The 20,654-nt window shown below is 36.9% G+C and overlaps 1 protein-coding gene across 2 annotated transcripts; it reads right to left on the reverse strand.

Moving 5' to 3' along the window:
- On the reverse strand, nucleotides 1-20,531 carry LOC139120704 (calcium-activated chloride channel regulator family member 3-like). Of its 2 annotated transcripts, XM_070685238.1 has the most exons (9): nucleotides 20,416-20,531; nucleotides 16,512-16,736; nucleotides 10,504-10,756; nucleotides 8,509-8,761; nucleotides 8,167-8,299; nucleotides 6,986-7,119; nucleotides 6,419-6,529; nucleotides 2,549-2,728; nucleotides 2-620 (listed from the first exon to the last, which is right to left on the reverse strand). In XM_070685238.1, exons 3-8 carry the CDS (start codon nucleotides 10,734-10,736, stop codon nucleotides 2,564-2,566), a joined length of 1,029 nt encoding a protein of 342 aa, XP_070541339.1. In that variant the 5' UTR covers nucleotides 10,737-10,756; nucleotides 16,512-16,736; nucleotides 20,416-20,531; the 3' UTR covers nucleotides 2-620; nucleotides 2,549-2,563. The 2 variants fall into 2 exon arrangements, with proteins under 2 accessions (XP_070541341.1, XP_070541339.1); XM_070685240.1 differs by lacking the exon at nucleotides 16,512-16,736 and having other exon boundaries at nucleotides 1-620.
- Nucleotides 20,532-20,654: the final 123 nt, after the last annotated feature.

Here is a 20,654-nt window from a genome sequence, read left to right on the forward strand (position 1 = left end):
TCATAGTGAAATGCTTACCATCTTGGAGGATTAAAACATGTAAAGGCAACTTTCCTGAATTCCAACTTTGACATATTCTGAACCGTCATTTATTGTGCCCTGTATGTTATCTAAAAGAAATTGCTCAAAATAGTCAATAGAGATAGAGATAGAGAAAGTTTTAATTTCCATTTATGGTTGACTTGGTAAGGATAAAATAAAATTACTTTTTGAGGAAAAAAATAGAGTGGTCAATTAAAAGAGTGGTCAAAGTGATAGGGTTTTTATGGTAAAGCTTGGCTGTAAGATTCCTCATGTGCTATTTATAGCAATTGTGTAAACAGTGCAATGAAAGTTTAACATGATTCCTTATAATGCTTTTGATGACCTTGTACTTCTTAAGTTTCAAACATTTGTCTCTTCAGTGTGCTTTCTCTGAGTATGTACAGTCTCAACTTATTCAACAGAACTCACTTACAATGTTAATGAAAGATATCCACCTTCTTCATCAATACATGTGTCACAAAAGGTTATTCTCTACATATTACACAGCAGAGCTCTGTCAACTGTTGAGTTGCTTGTTTTTTCAAAACCGCTGGTCAGACAGCTTTAATATTTGGTTTACAAGTCCCTAGGATGACCTATTAAAGTGAGATAATTTCATACAGTCAGGAAATACTTAATTTTGTATCCATGTCTATAGTAGCTTCAGGGACTTTGGCCCTATGTTTTACAAAGCAGTATTTCTTATCAAAGGTGACAAGGACCCCCCCTTAACACGACGAAAAACATTTCCAAATTTCCGAAAAAGTTAGATTTCATGATAATTTCATAGAAAAATTATTAAAGGGTACTTAATTTCTCTTTATTTTCATAAATTTCTGAGAAAATAACTGCATGAGGCATTTGCAAATCACTTCCTTCTATTTGTACCACAAGAAAAATGATTTACATCATTTTCTGGTTACAAAATGAAGTAAACTTGTGCCATGGAAATAATCGAGGTTTTATCTTACTCATTTACACAGCAGTACATTTTACTTTGAAATTCAGATTATTTTTCTGTCCCTCTAATCCAGGTTATAATTCTAAGGAATTTCTCAGAATGCGATAAATGATCAAGGAATTACTGCTGAAAAAATGGAACATCCAAAGTTGCATTGTCAAACCTTCATTTTTTCAAAATATTTTCCCATTTATGTCTTTTTGCCATGTAATTCAGTAATATTTAAAGAAATAATTGCATTCAATGAGTTCAATCCCAAGTCTAGAAAAATATGACAAATTGCTTTAGAAATTAATAAATTGTTAAACATTTGGGATTATGATGAAGTCAGTTGCAGGACATGTCTTGCAACTGAGGTGGATATGTCAGTTGCAGGACATGTCTTGCAACTGAGGTGGATATGTCAGTTGCAGGACATGTCTTGCAACTGAGGTGGGTGTGTCAGATGCAGGACATGTCTTGCAACTGAGGTTGGTGTGTCAGATGCAGGACATGTCTTGCAACTGAGGTTGGTGTGTCAGTTGCAGGACATGTCTTACAACTTAGGTGGGTGTGTCAGTTGCAGGACATGTCTTACAACTGAGCTGGGTGTGTCAGTTGCAGGACATGTCTTACAACTGAGGTGGGTGTGTCAGTTGCAGGACATGTCTTGCACCTGTGGATGTGTCAGTTGCAGGACATGTCTTACAACTGAGCTGGGTGTGTCAGTTGCAGGACATGTCTTGCAACTGAGGTGGGTGTGTCAGTTGCAGGACATGTCTTGCAACTGAGGTGGGTGTGTCAGTTGCAGGACATGTCTTGCAACTGAGGTGGGTGTGTCTGTTGCAGGACATGTCTTACAACTTGGGTGGGTGTGTCAGTTGCAAGACATGTCTTGCAACTGAGGTGGGTGTGTCAGTTGCAGGACATAGGTTATACTGTATATTTTCAAAAAGCAGAGACTCTAAAGTTTAAGTAGTCTACTCGAAGGATAAGGTGGATGTATATTGGGGTAAAAAACCTCAATTTTGTTATTAATGGTAAATACTAATTTAAGTAAAAATTTGAAACTACTTTCTGAAATGTAATATTTCACTTGAAAGAACAGTATATGTAGAACAAAACGACTATTTTTTGCATTATCTATCCTCATTCAAAACTGGCAAGAGTTGAAAGACTGACACTTATAAAAAGCGATCAAAATCATGATTAGCAAATTTCAAATGCCTCTTACTCAAATGGTAAGAACTTCATTGCCAAACAAAATACCTGTTTTTATAGAGCATTTAAAGAACATAATGTGAAAATTTCAGAAAATTTGACCCAGCCATAGTGGAGTTTAATTTCTAGTGATTTGCATACATTTGCATTAATGATCACTTCTTTATCACGCAAATTACGTTTGCTTGCCAAGCTGGAAGGTGAACCCAACCAATATTTTAATCTTGGGTAAACAAATTTATTAAAATTGAATGAATATTTGCAAAAACGTGATTTTTGAGCGAAACATGCTGTGTTGGGTGCAGCGCCCTCATATTAGAGTTATTCTAAATCCTGGTCACATGTTAATTAGGCGCCAATCACCTGCCCCTATGCTCGTCAAACCGCCAATGTCTCCAGAACCTGGGACAGTGGCAACATGGACGCCCTCTGTGTGTCATTCATTTCCACCAATGGGGACTTCACAGCGGCTGTGCTGCTGAAAACTACCATACCGAGGTATTCACCATCCTGAACGTCGTTGTTTATGTAGTTGACAACAGCCTGCAAAATGTTTTTGAAACCACAGTTGCTCAGTCTTTCAAACACAACAAACAGCTATTACTGTTATTAGCCAGGTCGAAAAGGACATTTGCGACAGAACAGATATAAGCGTTAAGTGAATGCATTTCGATAATGATAATACAAAACATTTGCAGCAAAACAGCGACGGAAACAACTACTGCTACAAGTACTACTACTACTACTACTACTACTAATACTAATACTAATACTAATAATAATAATAATAATAATAATAAAACCTGTTCAAGTCTATCGATACGTCCAAAACTTCCCATGCTGCCCGAAATATCAAGGACAAGAACAGTTCTCTTGTCTTGACGTTTGACAACCTTAAAGTCGGCACAGTTGATGCTACTGATCGTGGTGGATTGGCACCATCTCTGAAATCTACATGGTCGTTCAGAACCTGCAGTAATGTACGATTCAATGAAGCATGAATCCTTGATTAGTAGAGTTACCTGCAGTAACTATGAACTCATTGTGTAATGAAAGACATTCAGAAGTCGTACAGAAAAGAGTGTTACTTCCACATGTCTGGTCATTCATATCAGCTAATATTACATATGTACCACAGATTACCAATATGTTGGCAGCGAAATAAAGTTGGTATTTTCACAGAAAGAGATAATATAATCCCTCTGTTTTTGGCATTTTCTCAAAACCTGTGACACTTTTATGAGTAATTTAGCTTTCGATTGAGCTAATTATCACTGCTTTTAAATATTTTACTAATCCCTTGCTTTCAGCAAAACATTTTAGGGAGCCTTCAGTAATTACAGGGTGGGGTGGGCCGGGGGAATTGGGGGAGGGTCACTTTTTAGAAAACAGTTCAAGGGGGAGGGTCACTTTTTATAAACCTATCTTGGGGGGAGGGTCACTTTGGACAGAAGCTGATTTTATGGCCAAAACTTTGATTGTCCATGTGATATTTCCTGAATAGGAAATCACCAACAAAATACGCACACACTAATAGACCGCCATGGATAGTGAATTGACATTTGGTGAGATTCCAAAATCAAATTTCTTACACAACCATGGACTTGTAACCACTCTAGTCTAATCAAGAACAATAATCTTAATAATCAAGCATACATAAATGCACAGATTTATCTAATTTTGTACTGAAAAAAAAATATTCATAGTTTCATCATAGACCCCAATGCATAGTGAATTGACATTTTGGTGAAATTCCAAAATCAAATTTCTTGCACAACCATGGACTTGTAACCATTCTAGTCTTATCAAGAACAATAATGTGAATAATCAAGCATACATAAATGCACAGATTTATCTAATTTTGTACTGAAAAAAAAATTATTCATAGTTTCATCATAGACCCCAATGCACAGTGAATCGACATTTTGGTGAAATTCCAAAATCAAATTTCTTGCACAACCATGGACTTGTAACCATTCTAGTCTTATCAAGAACAATAATGTGAATAATCAAGCATACATAAATGCACAGATTTATCTAATTTTGTACTGAAAAAAAATTATTCATAGTTTCATCATAGACCCCAATGCATAGTGAATTGACATTTTGGTGAAATTCCAAAATCAAATTTCTTGCACAACCATGGACTTGTAACCATTCTAGTCTTATCAAGAACAATAATGTGAATAATCAAGCATACACAATGCACAGATTTATCTAATTTTGTACTGAAAAAAAAATTATTCATAGTTTCATCATAGACCCCAATGCATAGTGAATTGACATTTTGGTCAAATTCCAAAATCAAATTTCTTGCACAACCATGGACTTGTAACCATTCTAGTCTTATCAAGAACAATAATGTGAATAATCAAGCATACATAAATGCACAGATTTATCTAATTTTGTACTGAAAAAAAATTATTCATAGTTTCATCATAGACCCCAGAGCATAGTGAATTGACATTTTGGTCAAATTCCAAAATCAAATTTCTTGCACAACCATGGACTTGTAACCACTCTAGTCTAATCAAGAAAATTAATATCAATAATCAAGAGTACACAAATGCAAAGATTTACCTATTTTTGTATTAGAAAAAAACTATTCATAATTTCATCATAAATACCATGGATAGTGAACCAACTTTTTAGATGAAATTCAGAAATCAATTTCTTGTACACAAATGTTCATTTTACTTCCCTATTCAAGCAAAGTACATTTAAATACATTATCAAACATATATAAAATACAGATATAGCATGTTTTGTGGGGGTAAATTGTCAATAATTTGCCTGATAGACTCCATGTATTATGATTTGATATTTTTGGATGAAGCACAAAATCAGCTACATCTTGCCTTCCTATAGTTGCACAAAATATGGTGACCCTCCCTAAACTGTATGAAATACCATATCTCTTCAAAAATTCTTGCGTGATAAATTGCGACTGTCCCTCCAAAAACACCAGCCCTCCCCTCTGTAATTTGTCCCTAACATAACAATTGAACCAATTGTTATGTAAATTAGCTGATACTGTTTTAGTTATTCCTGGGGAGAATACCGCAGTGGTTTGGGGGGGGAGGGTCAAGTTTTAGAATGTCGGACAAGGGGGAGGGTCACATTTTAGACGGGAGGATTAGGGGGAGGGTCACATTTTACGGTACAGGTGTTCGCGGAATTCCCCCGGCCCACCCCCCCTGTAATTACTGAAGGCTCCCTTATGTGTTTTGCCAACTCCAAAGCATTTTGAAAACAGGTCCCGTGCCATTGAATAATGTTTACATAGAAAACAATGGTTAAGAAATTATTTCACGCTAAATCATGCAAATTAATTCTCATCTCGTACTACTTTTCTATTGGTAAATATTTGTCGCCCGCTCGTGAACAACAATAAATATTGAAGCAGATTGTATATCTGTGGAGGAAAATAATTATTACGATTGGCAGAATTGTATATCGAACATTTGGAATCAGAATTTTATTATCAAAGTGAAACTAATATCTCGGCACAGACGGAACAAAATACTGTGTCTACGATCGGCGAAATCTACGGCGGATAAGCCGTCGACGTCCGCAAGATTTGCTGCGGTCTCGACCGAACACGTCAAAGCTCTCGTCAGGATTGAAAAAACAAAACACCGTTATGAAAACGCGTCGCGAAGTTGCTGTTTTCAACGACTGGCGTCGAATAATACTCGAGAGCATTTCCTCCAGTAGAGCTTTGCCCACGACGTTAAAGTCTTGCCAGATTTTACGTCAGCGTACGGAAATATAGCGACGAAAAGTATGTACTAGATTCGGTATCAAGTTACCATAATCAGTCTCCAACCAAGATCAACAACGGCAAATAGGGTTGGTCATGGATGTTCAAAAATTTAGTTTTGTACATCAAGGGGTTGATAACAAATTCAACCCGCGACCGCGCACATCGACAAGCGATGATGAATACCAGGCTCCTCAGACAACGCGGTATTTTTTCCTCGAGATACGGTGTATTCTGTCTGTACTTTTCCTCGCTCCGCTCGGAAAAATACTGGCGGCAGAATACACCGTATCCCTCGGGAAACGCTTTCAGAACGCCACAGAACGCTCTCCGAAGCCATGGGGTTCTGTTATAATATTGAATTTCCCGGAGAGATTCTTCACCAAAACGATAACAAGGCGCCTGATATGGATTACTCTCTGATGATTTCTGATAAAACGTTGGTACGCGAGCATGTATGTAAGACTTACCTCCCAAACACTCTTATAGTTGCACTGGACGTTTTGCTTGGTAGGTGCCTCATAGTTGTGAACCATGCCGGACGAGTCACTATTATTCTCGCTGTCACAAAAGTGCATCATCTGTTGAAGAACATCAAATGTCGTGTCAGCAAGGACAGAAAGGGTTTCGGTTATACATTTCAATAAACTCTGTATGACATCCCTCTCTCTCTCTCTCTCTCTCTCTCTCTCTCTCTCTCTCTCTCTCTCTCTCTCTCTCTCTCTCTCTCTCTTCTTTTTAGTAAGATATTTTCAAAGCTCAACTTAGTATCTTTGCAAAAAAGTCCTGACGGAATACTTACGTGTGATATCATTTTAGACATGAACACCAAAGGAGCAGAATTTTATGTTATCTAAACTCCAGACTACTATCAAATAACACTTTCTATTTTTAAATGAAAATATGTGATTGCTACCAAGATATAGCATGCTAGTCTTAGATTTATCTACATTTTGATGTCCATATTTGAGCTATTTTACAGCGACTATCGGAGATGGGGAAACAAAAATGTTATTTCCGCAAGTTTATAAACTCACGTAGGGTAAAAACTGTTTGTACATGATGGAAGCGCTGTATCCCCCAGTTTGCCAAGAATCAAAAAAGCGACAACCATCCTCTTCTCCCGTTGTTGGTTCACCATTCTGCACCTGACACTCTGGGGACCATTCTCCTGTGTTACACAAGCCGAAGTTAAAAATAGGTGAGAGAAGAGAATGAATTTAGATGTTGAAAAACACGCGAGTAAAAGAAATACCCAACTGATGCATATCGCTGTTCCACTGTTAATGGCGACTGAAGATCTAATGACGACTGTAAATTCAAAATCTTGTCAAACAACAAAGCTTCTCGGGTTCTGCTCAAGAAGAAGTCTTTTACAAATAAGTCCTGTTGCCAAGAGGTACGTTAAGTTTCAATGCAGTGTGTTTTATTGAATTAAGGTTCCAACACAAGAAATTGAACTTTTAAGTTAACATTTCTCTAGTGGTTAGCAAGCTCGGAACCCCCGTAAATTATATATTTTTGCTTTGCTATATTTTTTGTTTCAATGCTTTGAGATATTAGGGGCTGAAATTTGTGTGAGTACAAATTGTCCGAAGGATCTTCCAAAGTGTCTCAGAATTTTTAAAACCTTCTAAAACAATTTTTATGCCAGAAAAACTTCCAGAGCGATTAATTTAACCCTAGTTGATTTAATATAAAAAATCTGGGACAATCTTTAAAAGAGCGTTGTGACAGTTTGCATTCCAGAAAGTTTGAGTCAGATATTTTGAATAATTGAGACTAAACATGGGGAAAATCGATTTTTTAAAGGTTATGCAAATTACCTGTCACATGATAGTTATGTAAACAATGGTGACACTGTTGTTACCAAAATGTTCCCTATATTTAGGCTTTCAGAAAATGTACAGTTTACGGGGGTTCTGATATCATTAACCACCTGAGAATTGTTAGATTAAAAAGGTCAATTTCTTGTCTTGGAACCTTAATGTTGGGTTCAGCAAGTACGCAAGATCTTTTTATATATTACCTCTTTGTTTGCCTGTTTGTGTTACATTGTCTGTTTGTCCCTTTCTTAACTTTATAAAGACCAACATTTACTTGGACAATTTACTCGGTATACAACACTTGCAATCTATTTGCAAAGTATTGTTTACTCATGACAAATGCTCATGACAAATGCTAAGTGATTCATGTTATATCGAACACTGCAACCTACCTTGGATAGCCAGTGAACAACGAGTTGCCTCGACGGTTCCACTACTTGATGTATAATATATTGGATCCCTTGATCTTCTTGGATACTCGTCGTAAACACCGTAACGAAGGTGACCCCACTCGTGAACGACCAACTAAATCGGAAAGCAAACCTTGTTATACACTATATTGTTTCAGTCGCACGGTTTCATATTTAAATCATCACGAGTGAAAAATATATACATATTTCTGTTCTATTTTTTACGATTTTGATTTGTTTATTTACTACTTATTTCTGACAGAGCTGGGCTGCCCGGCTAACGTCCTGTTACATTGTCATTTCTACACTGTGAGATGTACCTACCTTTCCCGCGGTTCCGTATAGACGTTGCACAGATGGATCCATTATGTACTGTGGCGTGAGATGCATGTATCTGCCACTGACCCCACATTCCGGTATACCGGCTACATAGGGTGTATTACCAAGTCCTTCGCGACCTTCTGCAATGATGATGTTACTCTTGTCGTATCTTTCCGAGGTCAATGGATCGTAGCTTGGTGAGTCAGACCAATTTTTCGGAACTGAGATTGTGATATTTTTAAAGTACGAACGGTTTCTAAAGTAAGCAAACGGGAAATTGTAAGTCATTTATTGACGGATCATATTTTTCTGTATTATGAAGATTAGGTTTGTCTTTTTCAACATAGAAACAATTCACATATATGTTGTGCTACTTCTTGACTGAAATATTATAGGAAAAATGGTATCTGGTGACAACATTGGATCGTGTCATGGAACAATAGACATGCAAACGTCGAACATTCGATATTTTCTTTTTGCCGGTCTTTTACAAATAAAATGGGGGCAGGTTTATCAAAGTAAATGTCCCTAAGCACTCTCAAACAATAAGCAGATATAAACTGAAAATCCCCCGTCTTTTATTATATGTTGGGATGCCGTACATAATTATCATAGTTGTGACACATCGGTGACGATCATTGTAAGTTATGGCTCCAAAAATTTAAAAAAAAGGCAGTCGATTTAAACCATGACAGACAGACATCTTGATATAGATCACAAGACAGTGTCTTCCCACGTTTTAGCCGCATGCTTAAAGGGATACAGTCGTCGGAACTGCGCTCTAAGGTCGTGTGGGACCCATACGACCAATGAAAACACTGTATCCAAGGTACGATGGCAATTGATGAAAGGTAAGACATGTATGTCAAAATCTACATCGTATAATTTAAATGTTGCAGCTATGAAGATGAGGTGCATCTAGATATCATACACAAAATACATTTGTTTGCAAACAAGAAACTCGCACAGGCGCAATGGCCCGAGACACGCGCTGGAAGAACGCAGCGACACGCAATATACAGTGTATATCAGAACTTTTTAACCATAAGAGACTGACTTATGCGATTTGTTACATTTGTCTGCCTTGCTTGATCTTGCTGAGATAGAAGTTCTGCAATTTGTGGATAACTATCAGCTATCTATTCCATTTCTAAATAGCGTTGCTTTGATATTTTAACCTCACCATATTAACTCATTTCAATTATTTTCATTCTTTTTTTCTTTAAGGTAGAACGCACCGGGGACAGACGTTCGGACTCTCAAACTTTTACAATTCTCTCCGGATATACCAAATGTGGGGGTTCATTTAAAGCTCTTGGTGAAAGAAAACTTTACACCGGCTTAGTTCTTCGAAATTCGAAAATTTTTATTTTTCCCCATAGAGTTAACACAGGGATGGCGGCCATTTTGAATTTCTAATATCGGTAAATCTTGGGTAAATTGTTTCTCTAGTACCAAAATTTGCACGGTGACCCTCTATTTTTATTCTTGATTTTGAAAGAGAATGATTGAAATATTCCTTGAGGAAAGTTATAGCAAAAGTTTAAGTCTTTCACCTTCGAGGTGCATAGTACCTTAAAGAGGAAGAATTACATTACCTTATTCGTTTCCCTACAGATATATTGAAGAATAATGCATTTGCCATGCAAGCAAATTTATTGTGTGTAATAAATATGTAATGTTCTTGAACACAAACGATTTCAATTCCAGACAAAATTCGGCTGTCAACGATAACATTTGTCATTACCTATACATACTGACTGCGTTCACAAGTTAAACACTAGGCACTTCGTCTTGATACGATTTTGAGAGTAAAAAAATGAATGATATTTTACAAACAGAAAATAAACAAAAAGTGACAGCATTAACAAGATTTAAGCTTAATCTGCAACTGTTTAATCTATTTGCGCTTTGTGTCTGGAGAATTTAAATCATAATTATCATGGATTCAATCAGTTGATGCAGCCGATGAAGATTCTAAAGAAAGGAATATTTTACCTCGTTGCCGTGTAAAGATCGGCCGACCCAGCGGTGAACACCTCTTTGATTTTTTCAATCAGTTCTTGATTTTCAGCCACACCTTCGTCTATGCCGATGAGAATTCCTATATACCCGTTATTGTCGAGAGATATTACTCCACTGGAATGCATACAACAGTCAACTTCACGGTTGATCCATGACAGAGAAACTAGTGTAGGTATAAACCAGACTATGTCGACCTTGGACCACATCTCTCTCTATCCTTCCAATCCTTCATCAAATCACGAAAAAATATGAAGAGAAATAGCTCATGCCAGATTCTTAAAACAAATTCACGTGCTTCAAATCTTATCTGTATATGTATATAAATTGAGATTTGTGCGTTACGCACAGCGTTTTGTATTTCGTGCATGTAATTAATTTCAAGTTTGAAGAAAGTTGGTCTTTCTAAACGCATCGTTATTTGTTTAGACACTTCATGACCTTTTTGCATATATTTCAAATTCTGACGATACGAATGTCCTGGTGACTTTTTCGGGTTTTGTTTTACCTATCTCACAGTGAAAAATACTTTTGCTAAGCAACACCTTTTAGCAAGCTGACATTTAAAATCCCCCATGAAAGTTTGGCCTGAAGTAATCCGCCACAATGTGTTGGCTAAGTTGCCCGCTGGTATTTTTGTGAGTTGTTTTAATTTAAGGATGACAACTGTGTAGATAAACGATGGAAGCTGCGCCACAGGGGAAACCTCATCTCATGACGTGAGTGGATCGGGAAATTGTTGAAGACTAAAATCACCAGGATGATAAAATGTGCATATTCTGTACAAGATGAAACATTCTGTGCTGTATGTACAGTTTCAACACACGCAAGTGCATCCCGGGAGAACAATAGCCAAATAAACATCTGTACAGTGTGTGTACATCGTCAACGCGCATGGATACAGGTTAAACATTTGTTGGCCGATGCCATAGTTGAGTGCGCTGTTTTTGTTCTTGAGGCACAATGACTAGATTGTGTGATAGAAAGCTTAATAAATGCATCATTGATTGATGTAAAAGCGGCATTGATTACTTTAATTAAGAGGCGCTCCTGTGATTGTGTGTTAAAATTGGTTTGATAAAGTACCTTTACGAAGGCGAGTAAATTAAGTGGTAAATATAGCTTTCAAGCTGTATGAAATAATGATAAACTAAACAGCGATATTTTTGTCTCGACTTGTTATACTATTACCATGGCAGCAGTGACCGACAATAACTTCAAACAATACAAGACCAAGTATCAACCATCATCAATCACTGTGAAGGCGAATTAAATAAGGTATAAACAGAAAAAGGGAGTGTTTATGGTGGGGTTTGTCATGATCGTAAAAGTCGACAAAAGCTGAGTACGAAATGGAGAAAATATATAGTGCGATTTTCACCTTCCAAACCCTTGAAATACATTTGCCACGTGGTCCTTATAGAAATCCATCACATTGTAAGCATACCTTCTCAGCATCCTATCTCTTCGACGTGCAATGCAACTATAAAACGGAGGTTGCTAAGTTAAGATATGTATTGAACAATGTTGATTCAATCGACTGTATGCCTATCTCTGAGGTCATACGTTTTTTTTAAATATATAGTAAAAGCGTCGACGTGGAACTCACAGTTCTATGATGTATCTCTCGTGAAAACATTTTTCATCGAGATTGAGTCCGCTTTACACTGTAAAAATAGTGGACGCTAGACGCGTCTTTACGCGTTCAAAATGTACATGTCGGTGTTTAAATTTGAACGGCTAGTGTTCATATTGTTAACACTAGTGTTCATATTATTAACAATGATGTTCTAACCTGAACACTATGTGTTAACAACCATCTCCTTCAAGTGTTCAAAAACTCAGCGTCACAGAAATTTAACAATACTGTGAAACAATTAGCAATCTTTTGTGTTTTTACTTTACAATGGCTATATTAAATTTACTACTGCTTCACTGTCCGGCAAACGTACACGGATTTGTTGTAACGAATTTCACACTAAGTGAAAAATATCTCCGGTCTACTATTGCTGAAAGCATGTTTTTTCTAAAAAAAGGAAGTATACAAAATAATTTTACACGTTTATTACGGTAGAATTTTCAAATTTGAAAAGAAAATCAGAAAACCATCATGAACGTTTTAATTTTAACATCGGCGTGCAAGAGGCGTTCTACTTCTAAACACTTGGTGTTCAAGTTTGGTGCCTTTTCCTATCCCATGATGCATCAAAACGGATGTTGCGACATTTTTCTTGTAAGTGCACCCTGAAGTCGTGATCGTGCGGAAGCAAGACCAGAAAGGTAAGTTTCCTTTCCAAAATAGAAAAAAGGTATTAGATTTTGAAGCATCTGTATTATTTTCCTTCGAAATTAATTGTATTGTACTATGAAATAGCTTAACTACGTGAAGAAACCTTGTTTCTTTTAGAGGCTGGTATACCAAGAACTAGCCGTGAATACGCAGTGGTACTTTTGGCCATAGCCTATCGATCGATTTCACTCGGGTCAAGGGTCATCGCAACACAACAGTAGCGATAGCCCTTGACCTGAGCGCAATCGATACGCCTTGCATAGTACAGCTGCGAAATCACAGCTAGCACATGTCTTTTAGTAGACACAATCGCATGTAAAACATCAATTAAACATCGTAGAGTATACAATGTATTGTTTCAGCATATGAGAGTTTGTCTTTTTATTTTGATCAGTTGATGACAAGAAGCTGCAAATATTTTGTAACAGTATTGAAGAGAGTCACTGTATATGAAAGTCCCCTTTTTCCTTGACCTAATCAGCCCCTTGTCTTTCATTTAAAGTTTCATCGCCCCATATTACCTATTGTTGCATTATTTTCAGGATGTAAAAAGTTGGATTTAACTGAAAATCGAAGCGTTGTTACAGAAGATGATGGTACAGATAATAAAGAAGATGAGTGTACTGGTAGCTGGATGGAAACAACTTGAGAACCTCAATTCATCTCTAATGTAGATTTAAACTTCCAAGGGTCAGTAACTGAAGTTTGATAAGTTTCTGTATTTTTGTTCTGAATTGATATAAGCTTTGGTAGCATGCTTGCTATGACTAACTAAATGTTGCCGGAGAATAAGCTTTCACAGAGGTGTAGTCTCCCTTATCAGATGCAAAGGTGGAATGAAAAATTAATTAAAAGCTGAAAGCGACAGAACATTCAGAGTAAAAATGTCCACTCTGAATTACTGAATTTTCTGAAATTTTGGCTCTGAATTTTCTGTCACTTTGTGCTTCAACTTTTCATTCCCCCTTGCATCTGATGAAGGAGATTTCACGTCCTTGAAAGCTTACGCCCCTGTAACATTTAATTGATAGTCTGTTACCAAACCTAAGATTATTTTGTGTTGTAGCTCAACACGTCTCTTGTACTTAGCAACTGGTTTTTAGCTTTGCTGTCAGCTAAATAGGAGGATGTGTAGCATTGTCCTAAAATTTGTACATCCAAAGGTTTTTTCTCCAAAACAGCCTGTACGAATCCTTTAATATTTGGATTACAGGTCCCAGGGATTACCCTAATCAGATATGTTCAAATTATGATGAAATATGCAAATTTATATTTTTGAGGCTAATTTTGCTATATTTGGGCAAAAATCTTCTTCTCTTTTACTGACGTTTTCAATATTTGGTAAACATGTCCCTAAGAATGACCATAGTCAAATTTGTGCTAGTTGTGATGAAATATTCAAATTTTTATATTTCATGGCAATTTTTGTCATTTTTGGTCAAAATGTCTTTAAAAAATCTTCTTCAAAACTGCTAATTGAACAGCTTTGATATTTAGGACATAGACCTCTACTGATAACCTTTTTCAGATTGTTCAAATTATGCAGAAATTTGCAACTTTGTATTTTTAAGACATTAAAGACATTTCACACATTTTTAAGGCATTAGGGATTACCAGAATGTGATATATTCAAGTTATGATGAAATCTACATTTTTTTCATTTTTAGGGTGATTTTTACTATTTTTGGTAAAAAAATTGTATTAAAATTAATAGCAGGGTACTCCAGAATTGAGATATTACAAATAAACAAACCTTTTTGTTTATGAAGGACTTTGTTGGACAAGGAAATAGGTTTTACCCTGCTAAGGACCCACTTTCCCCACTTTCTGCATGTTGTGCCTTACCGTGACACTTTGACAACTTGACATGTTGTGTTTACTTTAGTGTGGACAACTATATACCATGTGCACTAGAGAAGCCTTGACTAACTTTTTCTCTTCAAAATTTATCAATTTACAATTGTCTACACAAGAGGAAATGTCTTTAAGAAACCATCTTACAAAAATGGATTATGCATTTCATACATATACGTGTTTTCAACACAACAAACAAGTAAGCCAAATTTCGAGCTTTTTAGATGATTTTTGTACGTTTTAAACAAGTATGAACATAAAACGTAATCCACAATATTTAAGTAAAACCTGTTTTGTCATTACTTTGTTCATATTTTTTAAAACGATCTACAGTGTTCATGGTGATTTTATATTGCTTATGTTTTTGATGGGAGGGTGTTAACACCATTTGTATTTTCCTCTGACAAACTTTACATACAAAGTGGCAATGTTTATTTGCCCATTTTACAGTAAATTATTGTATTTTACTCTAGAAATGTTTTGTTCATATTTAGAATAAAATAATTTTACTGGATATCAGTGGTCTGTAATGTTATTTCATGGCTTGAACACCCCCTGAACGCCCAAAATTAAAGGTGTTTAACAAGCGCGCAACATGTGTTCTAGCCTTTAACACACTTATCGTTGAACGGCGTCCATGCGTTCAAAAAGTGTTACAGCCCTTTGAACGCGTAAATGCGTTCAATTTTTTGAACACATTTCATGTGCAACGTGTGTTCAGATATGGAACACCATGGTGTTCAATATAATGTCTGATGAACACGTAGCGTTCAAAATCTGCACACGTGTGTTCAAAATTTGAACGTTTGCTGAACACGTAGTGTTAAATTTCTGAACGTCTAGACGCGTTCAAAAAGTGTTACAAAAAGGCGTTTAATTGGTGTTCTATCCTTGAACACTTAACTTTACAGTGTACAATGTACACCTTTAAGACAGACAAGTAAATCCGCCATTAGCTAAGTCAAAAAACAGATACTTTCTATATCTCTTATTTTGTCTCTCACGTCTGCGTACTATACCCTGTCTCAGTCCTCTGTCCGTGTCTCTTTCCAAGCTGCCCCTCTCACTTTGAATCTCTCACTCTGTCCATTTCTGTTTCTGTCGCCTCTACATACCACTCTGAAGCAATCATCCCCATGAATTTATTTTTGTTTTCTAAAAGCTGGGTCTCTCTTTTGTACTTAGTACGGCGACAAGCTCTGACCTTATATTATACAAACGTCACAAACTCGTCTAGACTGTGAGTAGCATTCTATACCTATGAAAGTACAGTATCAAGTCATGTGCGTTTTCTCTCCGCCGCTGTACCATCTCGCACAGAATGATTCGATAAAATGTTAAGATGGAAATTATTGATTACAACGGCGTCACTCATTACCTGTCTATTTTTGCCTTAATATCGTCTGCTAGATTGATGGATAACTTTTGATTCAAGGAAAACAAGGATAACTTATACTTTCTTCAAGTAGTATATAAATTGTGACCGTCTGGTTCCAGTAAGAACTTTAGAGAAAGACGTGTACAGTAAAAAAGCCTCTTTCATCGTGACGTCTTTTTTTTCAAAAAGCATATATAACCAAGGAATTTGATGTGCCAGGTTATTCAGCTTTTTACCTACATGGTGTGTTGTTTACATTTCTGCTGCCAAAGATGGTGGAAAATTGCCTGACAAACTCTCGTTCTCTATTTTCTAGCACAATATTACTTTATGATCTTAACACCGTGTTTTTTCCGAACGAGTTGCACGCACGTTGTGCCATACCAGTGGACACGCAAGAGTTTTCCGTGTAATAATAGGGTGAGGTTAACAGTTTTTAACGATTTGAACAAAGTAACCTACCTGCCCAAAGTGTGTAAAGTTACTAGAATGCCGATGCCAGGAATACGGTACTACTTGCAAACTCGGCGCACTGGCAGCTCAGTTCTCTTGTCCTCTCGCACTGAACACATTCAGGCCTCAGTCAACTATAACTTCTATTTATATTTAGTCATTCTTGTTGCCAATGGCAACTTTACCCAACCGTGGAGAACTCTGCTTCTATCTTCAGAAGCCAGTCTGACACACCTTTAGGTTAGAAACGTCATCAATTAGGAATCTTATCAGTGAAAGGAATTATTGTAGGTCCGTAGATCAGCCACATGAATTTATTTCTGTTTGCTACTAAAGCTTTGCTTTTCTTTGTATCTACTATGGCGACGGGCTGTAAACTTATATTATCCCAAACAAATCTTATCAGTGAAAGGAACTTTTGTAGGTCCGTAGATAGGCGCCGAATGTATTCCATGCGAACAATACTGTGAAACATGTGTGGGTAGATGACATAATAAACACAAAATGGCACTGATTCACATTGTCAAAAACGTTTGAACTTGTTTGAAAAGTTACACTCTATCAGTGTTGTTACACACTGTTCAGTAATATTTGATATTAACACGACCAAACATCAGACAAGCTTAGACTGAATTTCCGATCGATGAATAAATTCATCCTGATGACATATCCATTAACATATTTAAATGTCTAACTTGTGAAATAAATCAATACATGTTAGAGCTAGCCAAATTGAACACCAAAGATCAACACCTTTTTTAATAAACCTTATTATTCTCAGGCTGTTAATCATTGTAAAATCTTATCTTCGGCAATGAATTGGCTGCATGTGTGATTTAATTTCCGCCCCATTTTCACTTATACTCTGTATTTCTTTTCTGAGTAAAAACTATTATATAAATATTTAAGGATTACAATTTTGGGGTGATAGGTTATTTGCTGTCCGTATCTTTACAAAAGATGCACAAAGAGCAGCAAGGCAGAGCTATTTTCTCCAAATATGATGCCAATAATTGGCGATCGATCAAGTCTCGGGTGTTATCAACAATTGTATGGGCAAGGATTCCGAATAGATGTATTTCATTATAAATCATTACACCTCACTCACTCAGCGTGCACTGCCATTGGTTAAACACGACTCACGTGACATGTATAAGAACGTGATGATGCCCTCTGCGAACTTGATGATGCCCTCTGCATTTGATATTACATGGATGACGTCATGCAGAGCTGTCACAGGCACAGTTAGACGATATTTTGATGCAAGTAAACAGCAAACGAACGAAAATGGCAACAATGAATGCAATTTCTGTGTTCAGCGACTATGCAAGCAACAAATTTGGATACGCCACCGAGGAGATCCGCAAACTTTAGCGGCAACCCTAGACTCGGCACTGACAACATTTTACGCTGAGGTCCGGACTCAGGCGAACTGTACTCGAAGAAGTCTTAGTGTTTTTGTTTCTTTGCATGTTTGCTTGTTCGGTGTAATAAAAATAATAACACATATGAGCTAGGGCAATATCAAGATTTTTGCCTGCCCTCGGGCTGGTGGTCATGATCGAAATACTGATGATGCCCGAGCCGTAGGCTCGGGCATCATCAATATTTATATTTCGATCATGACCACCATCCCTTGGGTAGGCAATAAATCATGATATTGCCCTCGTTCTCATGTGTTATTATTTAAATAGCAACGCCTAGAGTACGCTCTTGCTTATGCACTTTCTTTAATGATGGCGAAGATATTAATCACTTTTTTCTCTGGCTACCATTTACGAATTTTACTTAATAGTTATTCAAACTACAACTTTTTTAACTAAACTAATTTAAAGCTTCTAGTTTCGGGTAGTTTTCCGTTTCAGGCGATAACATCGACACTACACAAACAACTTGAATGCTCGGCGTCTCGAACAGGACAATAGGGTGTGTTTACAAAAAATACAAATACCAAAGAATGTATAGTAGATAGTGACAACTTATGAAGCTTTCAGAACATATATCAAGATAGATAGATATTTATTATATATTACACAGAATTAAGGAAGATTGTCAACCTTTAAGGTATTAACAGATGACCCTTCATGAAGGACACTTTTGCCACTCCGACACAGGTTTCTCCGTTTGTAGATCGATTGCTTGCCATCGTGCATTTTAATTCCATGGAGCACACAGTTTTACACCATTTCTTTTCTTTGCTGTGTCTTAAATTTTCAAATAATACAACAATTTTCATTAAAGTGTTACTCCATTACACTTTTTTGAAAGAGCAACTACTTACAGTAAATTTTAACAAAGACGTTGCAATTCGTTTGACGCCAATTTATTTAGTCACATTTCCTGAGCGGCCGAGTTACTATAAAGTAATTTCCATCGGGACTCCTTCAGGAGAAAATTCAGAATTACTAAAAGATCATAAAATACGCTCAAGAGAGAGAGAGAGAGAGAGAGAGAGAGAGAGAGAGAGAGAGAGAGTGTGTGTGTGTGTGTGTGTGTGTGTGTGTGTGTGTGTGTGTGTACAGGGGAATATTCTTTCAGATTCAGTCCTTCAAGTTGCATTCAAGGTGTATAAACTAGTGCTTTGTATGATATCTGTAGACATTCCATACTTTATACCCTCGGAAATGAAACCTACGTTGACCGGTTTTTGCGATACGTAGATGGTGTATATTGATCATGAACATTGCTATTTCAAGTAAACAGGCTGGATCAATATTATGGACAAATTCCATTCATGCAGTTAAACATTTGAATTGCCGCAAAGTAAAAAATACGATGTCTAATCGATGTAATAGATGAAATACATCTTCTGAGTGAAAAGCATAAAGTTTAAAGTTATAATAACACTACCTGCCGAATTTACTGTTAAAAGCTCTCTAACGTTTCTAAACAGACACTTTTGTATCCTACGATTGACTTAACTCTCAGGACCTCATATTCATTCTCATCGTTGTTTTCAACCAATATTCGGCAGCAGCTACTCGTCACAAGCCTTCTACCAAAAGTCTTCAAAACCTCATTTATCAATATGATGATTGTTCTTCCGTTTATGGCGTACGGACATTACATAGCATGCAAATGGCGTGGTATGAGCTGTGGCTATGATGTACTTCCATACCCATGTGATTGTATTGGTCAAAGTTCATCAAATACTACTACTGTCATCCGTTTGTGTGGGTATTTTTGGTTTGTTTGACGGACAAGTAAATCCGTCATTAGCTATGTAAAAAAATGATACTTCCTACATCTCTTTCTTTGTCTCTCGCGTCTGCGTACTTCGCCCTGTCTCAGTCCTCTGTCCGTATCTCTTTCCAAGCTTTCCCTCTCACTTTGAGTCTCTCACTCTGTCTATTTCTGTTTCTGTCGCCTCTATATACCACTTTGAAGCAATCGTCCCATGAATTCGTTTTTGTTTTCAACAAAAGCTTGGTCTCTCTTTTGTACCTAGTACGGCGACAAGCTCTAACCTTATATTATACAAACGTCACATATTCGTCTAGACTGTGAGTAGTATTCTATACCTATCAAAGTACACTATCTAGTCATGTGAGTTTTCTCTCCGCTGCTGTACCGTCTGGCACAGAATGATTCGATAAAGTGTTGAGCTGGAAATTATTGATTACAACGGCTTCACTCATCACCTTTCTATTTTTGCGTTAATGTCGTCTGTTTGATTGAGTGAGTGTATGTTTAGTTACGATGTATAACTTTTCATTCAATAAAAACAAGGATAACTTCTACTTTCTTCAAGTAGTATGTAAATTGTGACCGTCTGTCGTTAATTCCGAGTACGGGTTCCAGTGACAAATTTGGCGAAAGACGTGTACAGTAGCAATAACCTCTTTCAAGAGTTCTCCGTGTAATAATAGGGTAGAGTTTAACGGTTTTGAACGATGTGAACAAAATAACCTACCTGCCCAGAGTGTGTAATCTTAGTGTAAAAAGTATGCCGATGCCAGCAATACTGTACTACTTGGAAACTCGGCGCGCTGGCAGCTCAGTTCTCTTGTCCTCTCTCTCTGAACACATTAAGGCGCCCGTCAACTGTGACGTCTGTTTTTATTTAGGTATTCTTGCTGCCAATGGCAACTTCACCCAACTGTGGAGAACTTTGCAACTGTCTTCAGAAGCCTTTCTGACACCCTTTTACGT

This window comes from Ptychodera flava, chromosome 20 (genome assembly GCF_041260155.1).
Source record: "Ptychodera flava strain L36383 chromosome 20, AS_Pfla_20210202, whole genome shotgun sequence".
Classification (NCBI taxonomy): domain Eukaryota; kingdom Metazoa; phylum Hemichordata; class Enteropneusta; family Ptychoderidae; genus Ptychodera; species Ptychodera flava.